The following is a 16,439-nucleotide window of genomic DNA, read 5'->3' as shown; positions in this document are numbered from 1 at the left end:
TCATCCAGATGTAAAGACAGCAGTTGCTGACTTAATGCAGAACAGTGTTACAGTGAATTATCATGGTTGAATAAATCTCACAGAAGTGTTAGATAAGCACTTTTATGACTTCAAATTCACAGGAACACAGATAAGTGCTAGAAAAATGAAACACGAAAATGTTCAATAGTGTTATTTGAAAAAAACCCGCAATGTAAAATAGGTAAAGTTTTACAGACTACTTATTAAGCTTCTAACACTGGTAAAAATCAGAGCTTTAAGTTACAGTTATACTGGTCAGTGATACCTTAAATAAATCAGGAACTTGGTGATCCTGCATTTTTTTAATTCTTAGAATCTGACTGTTTTACTTACTGACACAGACATAGCTCCAAGGAGATGAAAGTATTGACACATATGAACAAGGAGAGAGGTGAATCAGAGGCACAAAATAACTTACCTGAAGTCATATAATGAAGCAAAACCAGAAAAGAAGGTATGTATGTTGACTAATACAGTAGGTTAGTATCTAGAACTTAAAACTATCTTTACCATTATTTTCATTATTTAGTTTTGTATGCTAACACTCCCAACCTAGCTTTTCAGACACTCAGATAGGATATGAGTTCACACTCTGAAAACTGAGACAAGATGGCACAAATTCAGGAACAATTAAAGGGATATTTTAAAATTATTTAATGTAGGGTATTCTTCAGAAACGGATCTTTAAGAAGAGCAATATGTATAAAACTGGATATGGTAAAAACTAATTTGTCACAAACGGTGCTTTTTCTATGCAGTATTTCTCCTTTCTGTCACTCCGTAGGAAAGGGTCATAAATTTAATACTGCAAGGCAGTAATGAAAATCTCTAAATTTTTATAAACACAGTGTTTTACAGAGATTATTTATTACATTATCAATTCTACTTCTGCATAACAAAGTTGACAGATGGAATCACATCATTTTATGAATTTATGCTACATTCCTGATAAAAAGCAGATCAGTAATCACATTCAAACCATCATTTTTTTGCTACTCCAATTAAGAAGACACAAAGGGAGCTTTGAATAAATTTTTGCTTTAAGACATAAGGCAGTCTCCTTTAACTTGTGATGGTCAAAGCTGAAAATAGCTCAACAGGCCACTAGTTATGAAAAAGCTTCCTGACCACTAAGTTCACTGCCTGTTTTGGGGATTCCATCCCAATAACTTGCTTGAAAAGTGGTAAACAACAAAGAGCGGTAGAAACTAGCCAAGCCCCTCTTTACCTTCACAGTAGGCAAAGAGAGTTTCTCCTTCTGAACTCTGATGAACGTTTGCTAATTTGTGAGCAGGAAGGAGCAAGTAAAAGAATTCCTTCAAAGACAGCGGTAGCAGGATATAACAGTAATTTTGGCAGTATTCAACTGTGGTAACTTCTTAGTAAAGCTGATAAAGAATTTAAATTGAAGGAGTAAAGAGGTATAGGAAAAAGCATTCCGTAAAGTTCCATGGAAGAGTTACAGGCATGATGGAAAATGGTACAAAGCACATGAAAATATTTGCCATCTCCTTTTCTAACTATAATGCTCAAGAAACAGAAAGATAAGAGGTTACAAACCTCAAAGGTTTGTGTAAATGGAGCCTGAAAAGAAGAAAAAACCAAATTGCTTTTCACTTTGTGAGGAAGTAGGTTTCTGCAAAAAGACACAATATCCATTTATCTTTGGGCAGTGGAAATTGTGTGGTATGGAACATTTTATAACACATTCACTACAGCTGGGAGCCTGATAGAGAGAATTTTTAAAAACATGGCCACTCATTTCATTGCTCAAATTAAAGATGGTGGCACTTTCTAAACATCTGAAATTCCAAAACAGACTCTGCTTGCAACTGGAGACTTAAGACTCTAACAGACTGTCATACAGTGCTACAGAACTGCAATTATTTGCAATTGTAGACTCAGTATAGGAAGTGACAATCTATATAATATTTCCCGTCAAAATAAAATTAAAAGAATCAACTTACCACTTGTCCATTCTGAGGATTTTTATGTGCATAGGGGGGTCCACGGATGTGATTCCACATCTGACCAGATGTCATAGCAAATACAACACACTAGAAGAAAATAGAGAAACAATATACTCATTTATTTACCTGGAGGAATTGAATAGAAAACCATTCTGCTGGTGATGCTTGTTTTAGATACATAATTGTTTACCTAACCAGATGCAGTATCTACCTCTATTTGATTTTTAGGATAGGGTTTTCAGATGTGTTGGTGTCATAAAATTCTTAATGACTTCTGTTAGAAAATTAGTTAGCTCAAGACAGAGATTTTCAAAATCTCACTTGAAATAATCCTGTCTTTATGTGCATTTGAAATTGCCACATTTACACATCTATATCGCAAAAAGCACTCACAGCAGTAGAAAGCATTCATTGCAAATATTCTGCAAACTAGTGTTCAAGGTTTATAAAACCCTTCATGAAATTATTTCTGCCTCTAATCCAATACAAATATTTAGCTTACCTGTTTGCTTTCAGGTGTATGAAATGATATATAAAACCATAAGAAAAGAAATACAAATATTAAAAAAAAAGTCTGTCCCATTTTATGAAATTCTCATTGTGTGTCCTATATGACTGTGATTCATTTTAGCTATGACAAATAACAATGATTGAGTTGGTAGAAAAGTGAAATTCCCTATGGAAAGAAGTATGAAGTTAGGTTAGGGATGTATGACAACTGTAAAAACAGACATTCATTCTTGTAGAAGGTCATACTGCAGAATCTACATGACAAACATCACAGTCATAGCAAGAGTCATCATGACTATCTTAAAGAGGAAAATCTAGTATCTTTTGATTACCAAATGAGAAAAACAGAAATGGAAAAGTTGGATCATCTAAGTATGTCTTCAGACTTATCAGTAGATAATCCTTACAAAAACTCCAAGATAATTTAAGTACAGTTTTTACATATATGCTCATTTTTATTGTACATCAATATTCCCACCAGCATAGTATAGCCACAGTGATTTAAGCAGATGGATTATGAATGTAAAAATTCACACCGTGATGGTTAACTAAACCAGGGTTTACTAAAACCCTTTAAAGGGTTTTCCTTAAAAAATGTTTAGTAACACATTCGTGAATTAAATGTAAGCTAGTGTAGCTTTGTAACCCCATAAATGCAGCATTGACACCTCTAGCAATATGAACTGAACAAACTTTGCAAGGCCTTAGGACTGAATCTTGTCAGGCTTTATCCAAATCTGTCTTGGCTTTCCTGGATTATTTTTTTTTTAACCTCTTTAGCTGAAACAGCGATTTTTCCAAAGACTAGGTGGCTATGCCTAGTTTACATTACTTGTGCTTATCTTTGTATGGCATAACAATTTTTTTTTCTACTCTATTTAGGACAAAATAATTAGGACCCACATACTGATGTGGTATAGGCATGGGATGACAGCAGAGACAACAAAACTGGAAATACAGGATGCAGTGTACCAGTACAGAATTATAAGAAAGGGGGCAAAGGATTACACTGGAGACCCCAAGCCTATAAATATTATGCCAATGGTGAATTAAAGAAACACAGACATGGGAGCTGGTCAAAACCAGTTTTAGGGGTAACAAAGAGAATAAAGGACAAGCATCCAACGTATGCAAGACAATCCCCATTTACCCAGTAAATTTTGATGTAAAATGTAGTTGCAGATCAGTGAAGGAAGCACAAAGGGTAAAAGTAGCTCCAAGTGGATGGACCCTAGAGCAAGGAGGAAGAAAGCTGCAGCATCATACTCCTCCCAGCAAAGAACCTGGAATGCTGACAACTCACCATAGCACCCCCTTGCCCCAAACCAAAGCCAATGAATGATCTCAAGACCAGAGAGAAACAGTAGAAGAGTAACCATGACATCAGAGAAAGGGAAAGATACTAGAAAGTGTGTACATAACCATTTTAACTGTATTGTTATTACTGAGACTTTTTGCCTTTGTAATAGAAAGAAAAAGAAAATAATGAAAAAATACTTTTTCAGATCCAGTTTAATGATAATTCTTTGTCGCAGTGTTAAGATTTCAGTTACACTAAGAACAGATTCTTGGCTTTAAATATAAGGTGTGCTTCATTTTCCCCTTAACAGGATTTGGAATGTAACAGTATAGTAATTAATATGGCAGATGAAAGCATACTGGTAGTGATTATTAGCAAATGGATTATGTTTTAATTAATAATATGAAAAAACTGAAGAAAGTATATGCTTCCATTACTGGAAAAGGGTAACATAGTTATTTCTATACCTTGCAGATTGTTTCAGAAGATAAATTTATATTGCAATTTTGGTGATGAATCACACAGGAGGTAGCTTATGTGAAAGTACAAATGTGTAGAAACTGAAAATGTGGGTAAAAAAGGTGAGGTGAAAGAGATATTTTGAAAGGCCGAAAGTTAGCTGAAAGGTAAAACACTGAAAGAGAACAGATACATAGAGTACACAAACTGTGGCGCTCTGAAAGAGAGTTTTCTATGAAAGTAATTTTACTCATTCTTAAGTTACTGTATTTAATTTACATTCTCTAGGGCCAAATCAGCTTCCATATGGAACAATTAAAAAAACCCACCCCAGTTTATATACAAGTCATATACTTTACAACAGATAAATCTCTCAAATTCCTGAAGATCTTCAATGTTTGCCAATACAAATACACTGTCTCACAACATCGTAACATCTAACCAAAAAATATCTAGGAGACACAACAGTGGGGAGAAACAAATTCCAACTATTAATATTATTGAAAAGGAAAGAGTTAACAGTATGGTTGTTTATCCTGAAGGCATCTTTCATACTTGTCCAGTTCAGACTGTTAGTGACCATGAAAACTAATTTAGTACACCACATCCTGGATCTGCCATGATTTCCTTCCACCATGCACCTCTTTACTGTGTATTTCAAAATTACCTTTTGGGGAGCCAAAAAACATTCTCCAGCTTCTCCCTTGTCCTCTTTCACTCTTCATCTATTTTAAGTATCCTAAGAAGAGGGCATTTCCACCATATCCCTTAAGCAAGTATTTGGTATGCTACAGATAGCACTTGACATTCAAGTCCATTTTGCTGTGTTCTATATTCTCCTATTATGATCATCCAGGTAAAAAAAAATTGGAAACTACAGACTTCTACTGTTTGTAAAACACACCTGAAATACACACCATTATTTGTACATTTGTACATATATGATACATCACACTGATACACAATGCTTACCATTTCAAACCCCATAGTTTTCATAGGAACCCATGCTTTGGGATCCAGAATTTCCAAAACACCTAGTTCACTCACCATTACTGTGACTTGGTGTTTCCCAGGATAAAACTTCACCAAATTAATTCCTATGAATGAGCAACTTGTAACATGTGATTAATGTCTTCATATTTACCTTACGGGTTTATATTGTATTTATTTTAATGGAAAAATTCATATGCAGAGGAATGGCCCCTTTCTGCAGTTTTCTTGAATCTTGTCAAAGTACAAAGGATGAAAACTGGAGAACAGGAGAAGATTCAAGCCTAGGCATTTTTCTCTGAGCACTTAGAAAGATTTTCAACTCCACTTATCCAGAGTAGAGTCTGTATTCAGCAGTTCTACAGAGAGGAGTACCACGGACACCCCTTTCATCCACCTGCTCCCTTCTTTCTCCTTATCACCCTGCAAGAACAACACTTTAACTGCTGAATGCCACCTGAATTATCAGGGGAGTTCAGGGTTTAGCTATTTTAAGAGCTTCCAGATTTAGGTAGCTTATTCTGCATTTAAATGATAAAAGCAGAGTAGATCTACATTATTGGCTGGTGTAGTATAGAAAGGGAAGGAACAATGATTTGCTACAACACATTATGGTTCCAGGACCAAATGTCCACAGCATGTCTTTAGCAGCAATGAAGTTCACCCCTACTACCAGTCCTAGGTGAGTACGCTGTATGTGTAGACAGGACTGCTCAAGGACCTTGTTAACAACTTGCAAGTGGTGCTTTCTTGATAGCTTCACAGCACATGACTTTAGCCTTAGTTTCCCTGAGGGAAACGGCTTTGAGCTCACCCGTGGCACACTCGCGTGTGTACCACAAGGCTCCTAAGAGCAGACACAAGGTAAATAAGCACCAGGAGTCCCACCAGGACACAGAATTGCTAGCAAGACACAACTTTACAGGTACATGGGCAGAATTTCTCGACTGTTCTTGGTCTTGCAAGATTTGTCAAATGATTCGGGTTTAATATATCACGTTCTCAAAGGCGTAAGTTTTGTTTAACACTATCTCCCAGTTTATTAAACAAAATTACTAGAGACTTAAAAAGCCATTTGGCATGCCTTTTGAAGTGAAGCTTCCTACGAGCAGATACTATACAAAGCAGATCATTGGATTTCTCTCTGCTAGTTTAGACCCCAGAACATGGCAAATACTTTGTAACGTAAGAAAAATAATGACATTCTAGATTCATTTATGAATATAGTTAAATTCAAGCACAGTTTCAAAAAAAGGGGAGACACAGGCAGCCAGTTCTGTACTTAATTTCTATGCTGTTCTGTATATGTAAGTTTTAGCCATTTCACAATTATTGTTTTATAGAAATGTAATCTTTTCTATCCAGTTTAATTTTGCTTTTGTACTCAACAAAGGCTACAGCACTTCAATACCTGTACTCAATTTCTAAATAACGATCCATTACTTATTACTATCTCTAATAAGAGATATACAATTCAAGGACAGGGAGTACAACACAAGCAAAGAGAATGTTTTTCTGTATCTTTAAAAGGTACTGTGCATCTCTAAAACCTCAAACTATGGAAAGAAAAGGAAATTAATAACCTGCATTTATTGTTGTTCTTTTGAGATGTCTATCTACTCAGGTAGAGAAGCATAACTTTTTCTACCTGCATCTTTGAATAAAACACTTTTTTTTTTTATCCTCATTCCCAGAAGGGGGTAAAGAAGCCACTAGTAGCCGTGATACCCTTCAAGCTCTTTTGGAGCAATAACTGATGATGAATGTACTGCACAGTGTAGGTACTGTAGAGTGTATCAGCACAGAACACATTTCTCATAACCATTAACTGTTAAGACAACAGTAAACACATGCTTTGTCTCCTCATTCAAGTGACTTGACATATTCTGCCCAATAGAGTCAACTCCTAGGCAGCTGCCTTCTAATCTGAGCACAGACTTTGCTTTCCCAGATTCCACAAGTATACAAGCAAGTCTGAAATATACACATAAAATAAAAGTGAAAATTACCTGCAGAAAACCACAGTGGCAGCCTGCTAAAGAAAATGCTTTATAAAGCCCCCTAGTAGCCCACATTCTAGCCAACTGAACAGATAAACTCTCAGCACCAGTACTGTTGTCTAAAATGTAGCAATTCCTTATATAAAATGTTAGAAATTTGCCCAGATTATACCATCTGACCTTTTATTCTCTCTGCTTAAGAAATGAAGAGTCTTGACAAAATCTGAATTGCTTCTTGTTATCAGTATGAAAGGACAGGACTCTGCAAAAATCTAAGGACTGAAGTCCTTCCTCATCTTTGTGCTAGCATGTCAGAGGGAAAAATATCCATAGATGAACAGTAGGATTTGAATTAAAGTCTAAAATAATCTAGGGGATAAATTTTGGATGTGATCTCAAAAGACATCTTTTGGGATATTATGTACTGTGACTCAGTCATCCTGGTTTGCCATTCTAAAAGTCTTCTGGGTAATGTTGCAAGTGAAAATGCCTAAGGCATACAAGATACTACCAGAATCTGCAGTGCTTCAATGAGGGGATGAAACTGCTAATAGCATTGCTGTTGCACAGTCTAATGTTGAGGACAAAACCAATCCAACAGTCTTGTGTGAACTGGCATTAGAATCAACATGTGAGATGAAAGCTCTGGTCTTGCTTCTGAAAGTCTATCAAAACCATTAGATGGATCACTAAAAATTGCATTCCTAAATATTCTCCTAAAACAGTGCTGGAAATATTACCTATGAGACAACTTTTTGGTATCAATGGAGATATCAAATAAAAATTCAGTCAACATTTCTGGGATCCTCTGTTCTGCTAGTAAGAACAGCAGAGGCACTTTATGCTGCAATTTTTTTTCTAATTCTTAGGAACAGATCATTCAATCAGGGAGAGAGGCACTGTCCATTTTTCATTTAAATAAAAATATCCAACATTTGGGAGCAAAAAAAGCTCTTCAAAACAAACTAAGAAGCTCTGAAAAAACGAGGAAAAGAAAACAAGAGACTTGACTGTTTGCAATGACACAGTTTTCAGTTACTGAATTCCAGGATATCTATGAAACAGTTTCAGCTGAAATGAAAAATGTTATTTTCCATATGGTTAATGAATGCTGGCTACCTAGCAGTACACCTCCCCCAAAACAATCAAAACCCAAAACTGTACCTTTTAGAAGAAAGCTCCTGTGCTTTCTCAGTACTGCAACATCCGTAAAAAGAACTGCCAATAAGGAACAAAAGAATTGCCAATACTCCTGTCAAAAACATGGGCTTCCTGTAGTTTTTATGCATCTTGCCAGGCTTTCCCTGTTTAATTTATTTTTTAAAGTTCAAAAAGGAAAAAATAGTCGTGAAGAATATAATTCTTTAAAATTAAGTATTTATTAGTTATTTATACCCTTCATAAAAGCATTTTATTAGGCATGACTCGTTCCCCTTAACTGGACACCATCTTCTCCATTTTTCCTTTTAATGAGCTTTTATGAAAAAAGAAGCTCTAAGTTTTACTGGTAGAAAAAAGGACCGTGTAAGAATCATAACTACACAATACTTTAGAATGAAAATATATTAATATATAATTAATGTTATATATATAAATATATATTAATATATTAATGATCGTCCATTTTCTTCTATGGATCTTGACATATTCTAGTCATTTTACAGAACTGAGGTCATCTGTGCAAAACCCTGCAATCTGCAGTCCCTGCTGATTCCACCAAAAAGAACTTAGAACATTAACTTGTATGTCCATGTAGATCTGAATAAAATCAAAAGGACTTCTGGTAACTGCATGATCTTTGCTAAAACATCATTTTGCAGTATGGGGCTTTGACAACATTGTGAAGGCAAAAGAACAGTAAAGATTTAAAAAGGGAAGCATCAGCTCAACACCGTGATTAATTGCTGTATACTTTCAGCTATAAGACCTTTTTCTAAAACACCCTCTAAGTGCTACTCGTTTTTAAAGTAAACAGAATTTTACAGGAAATATTATGAGCAACAACAATAAATGGCATTAATGCCATTTTAATTCTTTTTAACTCTATTATTGCTTGTCAATACAATCAGCAGGATGATTGGCATTAATACAATTTCTTTAAATGTTTGGTCACATTTGGACATTGACCCTGTCAACAGGAGTTCAGTTGATTGTGATTATAAGTTTTCTACATTGCAATTTGCAGTTATGTTCAGATGTAAAATGTCCAGCTGCTGCTAAGGAGAACAGCAAATATTTTAAGAAACAATTATGTGTTAATTTTCTTAATTTAATTAGGAAGTTAATTATGTCTTCAACTATTTATTTAATACAGATTGTAATAGAATGATTCTTGATTTGAAAAACTGATTTTTAACTTCTGCAAGACAAAAAAAAACAATCCCTCAAAACACTCAAACATTAAACTTCTGATCTGAAACCCTGAGGTATTAAATTGGAATAAAATTGCTGTCTCCAGAGGTACATTGCATGGTTAAACAATGGAAGTACCACTGATTATGTATCTTTATATGTTTTTTGACACAAACATCTATTTTGGTGAGCTAATTATCGTTTTACACAGGTGATATCTAAAGATTAGGAGTCCAAAAAAAAGTTAGACTGATACATAACAAATTTGAGCTTTCTGGTGGTAGTGTATCTTTAAAAAGTATTATCATTGAAAAGTACTGGTAATCTAGAAAAATACATGGAACTCAATATGACAGACTTACTTTGGAAAACTGTCAAAACTCTGTGCTAGAGCTCAGGATGTTCCAAATGACATCATGGAAGAAAGAAGACATTCTGCCCCTGGCTGTCTAGATCAAAAGGAAACATTATTCTACTTGAAATCTAGTCCTGTAGGTGGTTTATTTGAAATCTTGTTCTTTATTCCTTCTTCAATGTATGGCATAGATTAACAAACTGCTTACACAAAGAATGTATGCCATGCACACTAGTAGGAAATGCTATGATAGCACATGAGAGAAAACAGCATTATCAGTTGCCATTACTCAAGAGTAATGCCAAATATTAAGGAACTCTGAACAAAGAGCTTGCTTTAAGATCTTGTTAATCATTTAGATATAAAAATTAATTAAAGCCCAACAGGTAGTAGGTAACTTCACCGTTGAACAGATGTAATAAAGGCCGCCAATGGGCCTATCAGTTGAAAGTGTCACAAAATAAGGTATCTTTTCATTGAAGTGGAATAGAACAGCAGACCATCAATATCACGTGGCTTTGAAAAGGTGAAAATGATTATAGGTTATATCAGTAACCTTCTTCTAGCAGAGCTAAAATAACACAGAATCATAGAATAGCCCAGATTGGAAGGGACCTCTAAAGACCATCTGGTCCAAGCTTTCGTGGGAAAGGGAGCCTAGATGAGAAATATGAATGCTGCTGCACAGGTAAACTCATATTCCATCTACAATCCTAGCCATGTGCTTTCAAGAAAGGTTAATTCATATTGACACAAGTTGAGAAAAAGTCTTTAAAATGATGAAGTGAATAAATAACCATTTACATGGAAAAAGAAGAAAAGCTTGGCTTATGATGTATAAAATAGATGGACACATTTTTAAAAAGTACTGTTCTCAATTACTATATTGCTAATACAGAAGGAAGGAGCTCTATTAAGCTGTAAAATGTTGGATTGGACTTGATAACCCTAGACACTATTCTAGTGTTGATAATAAACATGCTCCTGACTCCATGTCCCTGAACACTAAGCCTCAGATGCTGCTCCTCAGAGTTTTCCTCTTCTGTCAGTCACAATGATGGCAGAGTAACGAGTACTTATGAATATACCTTAACCTTCATCTACCATCCTTGCGTGCTATTTCCTGTCTAAAACTGAGACAGCTGACTATGCTGCACAGTCCATATTTTTCATCAGTCTACTCAGTTAGTTGAAAACTATGATATAAATAAACACACTGCAATACACTATTAAGCATGTTAAACCTTAATTCATTATTTACAACCTTGAGTATTTAGTTGACTAATATTTCAAACAGACTATTGGCTAGTTTTAGAATTTCCTCAGAGTTAACCCTATAAGATCATCCTATTCTCATTTAGGTTAACAGTGGAATGTTAAGGTCAGTACTACTGAAACCAGTTTTAGAAAGAATTCCATCTTTTTCTTTGTTTCTTAGTTCTTTTCTAATTTTCTTGCAAACATACTTTTCTTAACCTTTCGTTACTCTGAAGTGATACAGTCTGACATTAATATCCATACTAAACCAATCATAACTTTACTGATTTTACAAAAAAGGGCAAGTTGAACGATAGCAGTGAACATTAGTAACACTTTTTATTAGAAATATTTTCTTGCTAAAGTTCAAACAAAAATCTGCAGCTAACTATCAGAGAATTTGCTAATTTTCAGTGAATCACTCATAGTAACTGATACTCGCTGCTTATAAGAATTAGCCCCAAAATCTAGATTACGAATCTTTGTCTGATAGTACCATTCTGAACAACGAATTAATGCAATGGTTTTTAATTTACTGTGCAAATAAGGAAGACACATATGCTAAGATAAGAAACTAATAAAAGCATATTAGTAAGGAAAATCTGCATACCAGAGCTGCCATGGCCCAGCCAGTTTTGTTGTAGATGAACTCTAAGTTATTTCTTCGCAGATATAACAAGCCACCAACAAGAGATACCAGAAGAGCCAGTGCAATTGTACCAGAATAGTTAGGAGGCCTGAACACTCTAATCTGGAAAAGATAAATGCAAATACAGATAGCAAATAAATGCATACATACAGATCATCTTCCATATAAACAAACAGGGAGCATCTGAAATCTTGTTTCAGAGTCAGAAAGACTAATCCCTAAAGGGGAATAAGAAAATAAGAAAAATAGTACTTCCTTCAATAAGCACATAATATGAAAAATGTTTTAAGCATCACTTTGAACTGTTCAACTCCAAAACATTACTTCTTCAAGGGATTTGCAGGTTGTGTCTGAATTAGAAGCAGCTACCTTTGGATCGCAAAGCACCTTTTACTTATTAACAACTAATTTTCACAATACCATTGCTTGTTTTTATCCAGAATAAGACTACATAAAATTTAACACAACAAAAATGGAATATAATCTGCAAACTGCAGCAATTACCACAAGTACCATGACTACATTTCTTTTTTTTTTATGTGTTCTAGAAACTACACTTGAGGGAAAAAAGGTATTAAGGAAAGATGGAATTTGTCATCAGCCTGTCTCAGACTACAAATACAGATACATTTGGCTTCAACTTTTAAAACTGTAGAAAGACTTACATGAACATCTGTTCTGTCAGCTATCCATTTAGCTAGCTGCTCAGCTGCAAATCCGATTCTCTGCAGGTCAAATGTGTCAGCTCTCTTGGGTTTACCTTTTGGAGGAAAATGCATGAAAGTCGGAGCAGAGTTCATATTCAGCTATAAAACCAGGAAGCATAGCAGAAAAAAATTAGTAACTCTATCCTCAAAAATGTTTAGCTTTTATGTATAAGACAACACAAGTCTAATTAGCATGAAAAATATTATTTGCCTCCATACACTACTCTCTTTTTATACATCTTCATGTATAGTCCTGCAAAAAGAGTGCTCAGAATATTCCTTCCAGTAGATTCTTTGGGATGTTTAATTATTCAGAGTATTTCACCCACAAGCTTTTCTGAGTAAGAGTATCTTATGCTTTAAAGTTCTCACATGCTGTAAGAACTTTCCTGTAATTAGTAAAACAGAGACCCTACACCCATCCATCTATTAAAGTATATCAGGTTATAATTCTAAGGGAGGAAAAAAAGCGTTCAAATAGCTTGACATTGTTTCTCTTGCCTAGCTCTCACCAATCCAAAGTTAACTAGACTAAACTATTCTTCTAGCCTTCCACTGGCTTCAAGACAGACTACCCACTAATGACAAGTCTTTTTTAAATCCAGAAAGGCCTAGATAACTAGCTTAGACTACATAACTTGGCCTAGAAATTACATGACTGTTAATCCATGCGTTGATGTCACTGGACCTATTCACAGTATATCAAAAAACTCAAAGGTGACAAACAAATAGATTTATATTTACATTTGCCACTTTAAATTTTGACTTCAACTTTGCAAGGTGGTATAGGAGAATATAATTTTACTATATAAAATTCCTCCGTATTCAGTCCATCTCAGAAACGGTGCAATAAAATGCTTGAAAAAATGAAAATTAACATAAACAAAATCAGGGGAAATACTTAAAGACGATGCAATATGGAGATCTTTAAGTAACAAAGGCAGAGTAAACTTGTTTGTTTCCTTCCTGCAAGATGAGTTTTAACACGTTACCAAAACATCACATTTAATCAAGTACAGAACTGAATTTATCAATAGAAATTGCCAGCTATTAAAATATTTTCCATCTAAGCAAAAAATAGCCCTCTTCTTTAGTGAACTGATTTGGAAATAAAAAATTTTCTGAGAAAGGCTAAGACAAATGTTCTGAAATAGTTCAATAAAACATTTCATAGGATACAGAAACATTCTGAGATACAGAAAACTTCTGACATTGTATAGAGTTTGGGGGCAGGTGGTCTGCAACTGCTTTGTCATTTCTCTATAGACAGAGCAAAAGCTGAAAAATCAAAGTCACGTTACTTTTTTGGGTTTTTTGCTATGGCATCAGTATTACATAACTTGTTTGCACACATAAACCTAAGGTCAGAACTACATTTCCCCCAAATCCACCTTAAAATAGTCATTAGTTTCACTTATTCTTAACACTGTATTTCTCAAAGACAGTCAAAAACTTATATATTTTATCTAATTTGGTCTTCTACATGACTTTAAATGCATACCACCTGAAAATAAACTGAATCTGTGCCCTTTTACACAAGCAATAAGTTGGACTGGACTATTCTAATATGTATTGATTGGCTTCAGGCAAGATCAAACAACATATTTTGTATTATTGTAACCATGTAGGATAATCTAAGATGATTTTAAAGCTTATTTGAACTAAAATTTTTAAAGCAAAATCTTAATCCATTAATAACTATTCTTTACACAATACATTCTAAGATGTCAACTGGAAGCAAAAATATTTACTAAACACAGTAATTAAACTTATTAAATTAAGTATTTTAAAAATCAATATTAAAGTTTTCCCCTGAAAATTTTAAATTACTCACTTCACCAAAAGGTGGTTAAAAATACAGAGAACTTAAAAACTTGTCACTCCTCTTAATCTGCATTTTTAGCTTCAATCAACGGATAAATATCAGAGAAAAGCATGTCAGTATTTAGTGTAATTTTCAAGTGATGTGTTTTGCCTTGACTACTCATTTAAGACAGGGCCTTAGACTGTTCTCCAACAATTGATTTTTCACTCTTCATAGCCAATATATAAAATCTAAACCAGTCTCTTCTCTTTTCCCTGAAGAACTTCCAGACTAATACAAATATCACTGGAGTTGAAGAATATTGTATTACATAAGAGCAATTAAAGGCTGTTTTAGTTAAGAGTTTTTTTCCCTTAAAGATAAAGGAAATCTTTAAATGCAAATGTTAGTTCCATTGCACTTAATTCTAAAAAATGACATTAATAATTGGTTGAAAAAAAATTGCATATATATAATGTATTCTATAAACAAACATTATAAACTACACTTGGAAAATACTAGAAGTGGCTACTGGTACAATCTGTCTTCGCTAACGTCATAGAAACTGCAGTGCCTGGTGTTTTTAACCAGGAAGAATTTGAATACAAAACACAGAGGTACACACCTACATACAGAAAATAATGTCTTGTATCATTTGGCAAACCAACACGTAGTTTTAAAAATTAAGAATGTTTTACAGTATCCAACATTTACCTGTTGAAAAACATCTGCCCCTTCATCATAATCCACTATTGTGAAAAACAGTTTGTTTGAAAAAGCAGATGAATAGCGCCATGAATTAGCCAGCACTTGATATTCTTCATTAGCTTGCCTGTTAAGGAAAAGAAACAAACGTACATCCATGTGGCATTCGCTGGCAAAAAAGATCCTATAACCAGCTGCAGCTGTTAGATTAATTACACTTGCAGTATCATTCTCAACACCCATACTAGCAATTAAAAAAAGTTTCAGCTAGTTATCCAACACCTCGCTTCAAATTTGCCTTCTCCAAAATTAGAAATGTGTTAAGTCAAAATATACCAGAGAAATCCCAAGATGATGTTAACAAAAAGTAATGTTTTCCATACTTAAAAGTCTCAGAAAACAGGAGTGGCCTGAGTGGCAAGCGTCGTGCAAATCTGCTAACAGAGCCATGGAAGCAGATGCTTACATGGCCCTTGAGTATGATATCAGGATTTACTTGCTGGAGACAGCAGTGCATAAGGAATTCTGAAACTAGTGGAAAAATAACACAGAAATGTGACAGTAGTAATCTTCCTAAAATAGCAGAGCCATAGAAAGAGCCATAGAAACTGCTAAGCACTGGGGAAATGATACTAACTAAATGAAGAGTAGGCTTCTAAGTAGCATAATTCATGCAAGGTTATTTCTATAAAACTTGTTTTAAAAGTGATAAAGGATAACTTTGTACAACATATAGGGTCAAATAATCTTTCCTATCATCACTAGAAAGTCATATTGCTACTACTCAAATTTGTCAGAAAGCCTCTCCTTGGCTTTACTCACTGCTCTATATTCAGGTGAGGTTTTTTTTTGGTTGGTTGGATTTTGTTTGTTCATTCATTCATTCATTTTAAAAGGAAAAAAAAAAAAAAAACACCAAAACAAAACAAACAACTTTGCCCTGTCTGCACTGAGAGGAAAGGAGAAAAGTAATTCCAGGAGAATTCTGGTATCCTTACCAGCAGAGATGTTCTCTAAACACACAATCACAGAACCATAAAACCACAGGTTCTTCTACAGGACAAATTTGTATCAATGAATAATTCAGAAAAACAAAAGAAAAAAAAAAAAAAAAAAAAACTCGAAAGGATCCTTGCAGTACTTTTGGCTTTACACAGGCTCCTTTGCTAATTATTTCCATATTACTAATTATTCATATCTGCTGTAGAGTCCAAACCAAGATTCTACCACTTGGCAACCTATCTTTGCATGTGGTAAGATGCAGAAGTAGTATGAACGTAGATGAATAGTAGATGAATAAATGTATCCTGCAGCTTTTGTCGAAACACTGTTTCTATAAAACCAGTTCCACATGTTTGAT

At 34.5% G+C, this 16,439-nt stretch overlaps 1 protein-coding gene across 1 annotated transcript in view; it reads right to left on the bottom strand.

The window, feature by feature from the left end:
• The window catches only part of TUSC3 (tumor suppressor candidate 3), a 135,638-nt gene that overhangs the window by 57,870 nt on the left and 61,329 nt on the right, over positions 1-16,439 (bottom strand). Inside the window, exons 3-6 of the mRNA XM_030023149.2 lie at positions 15,089-15,206; positions 12,529-12,669; positions 11,825-11,965; positions 1,989-2,078 (exon numbers count right to left, since the gene is read on the bottom strand). Coding sequence (XP_029879009.1) covers positions 1,989-2,078; positions 11,825-11,965; positions 12,529-12,669; positions 15,089-15,206 — 490 coding nt within the window. The remainder of the gene's footprint in view (positions 1-1,988; positions 2,079-11,824; positions 11,966-12,528; positions 12,670-15,088; positions 15,207-16,439) is intronic.

The sequence above is a fragment of the Aquila chrysaetos genome, chromosome 1, assembly GCF_900496995.4.
Source record: "Aquila chrysaetos chrysaetos chromosome 1, bAquChr1.4, whole genome shotgun sequence".
In the NCBI taxonomy this organism is placed as follows: Eukaryota; Metazoa; Chordata; class Aves; order Accipitriformes; family Accipitridae; genus Aquila; species Aquila chrysaetos.
Note: the sequence above shows the minus strand (reverse complement) of the source record. Positions and strands in the feature narration are given on the sequence as shown.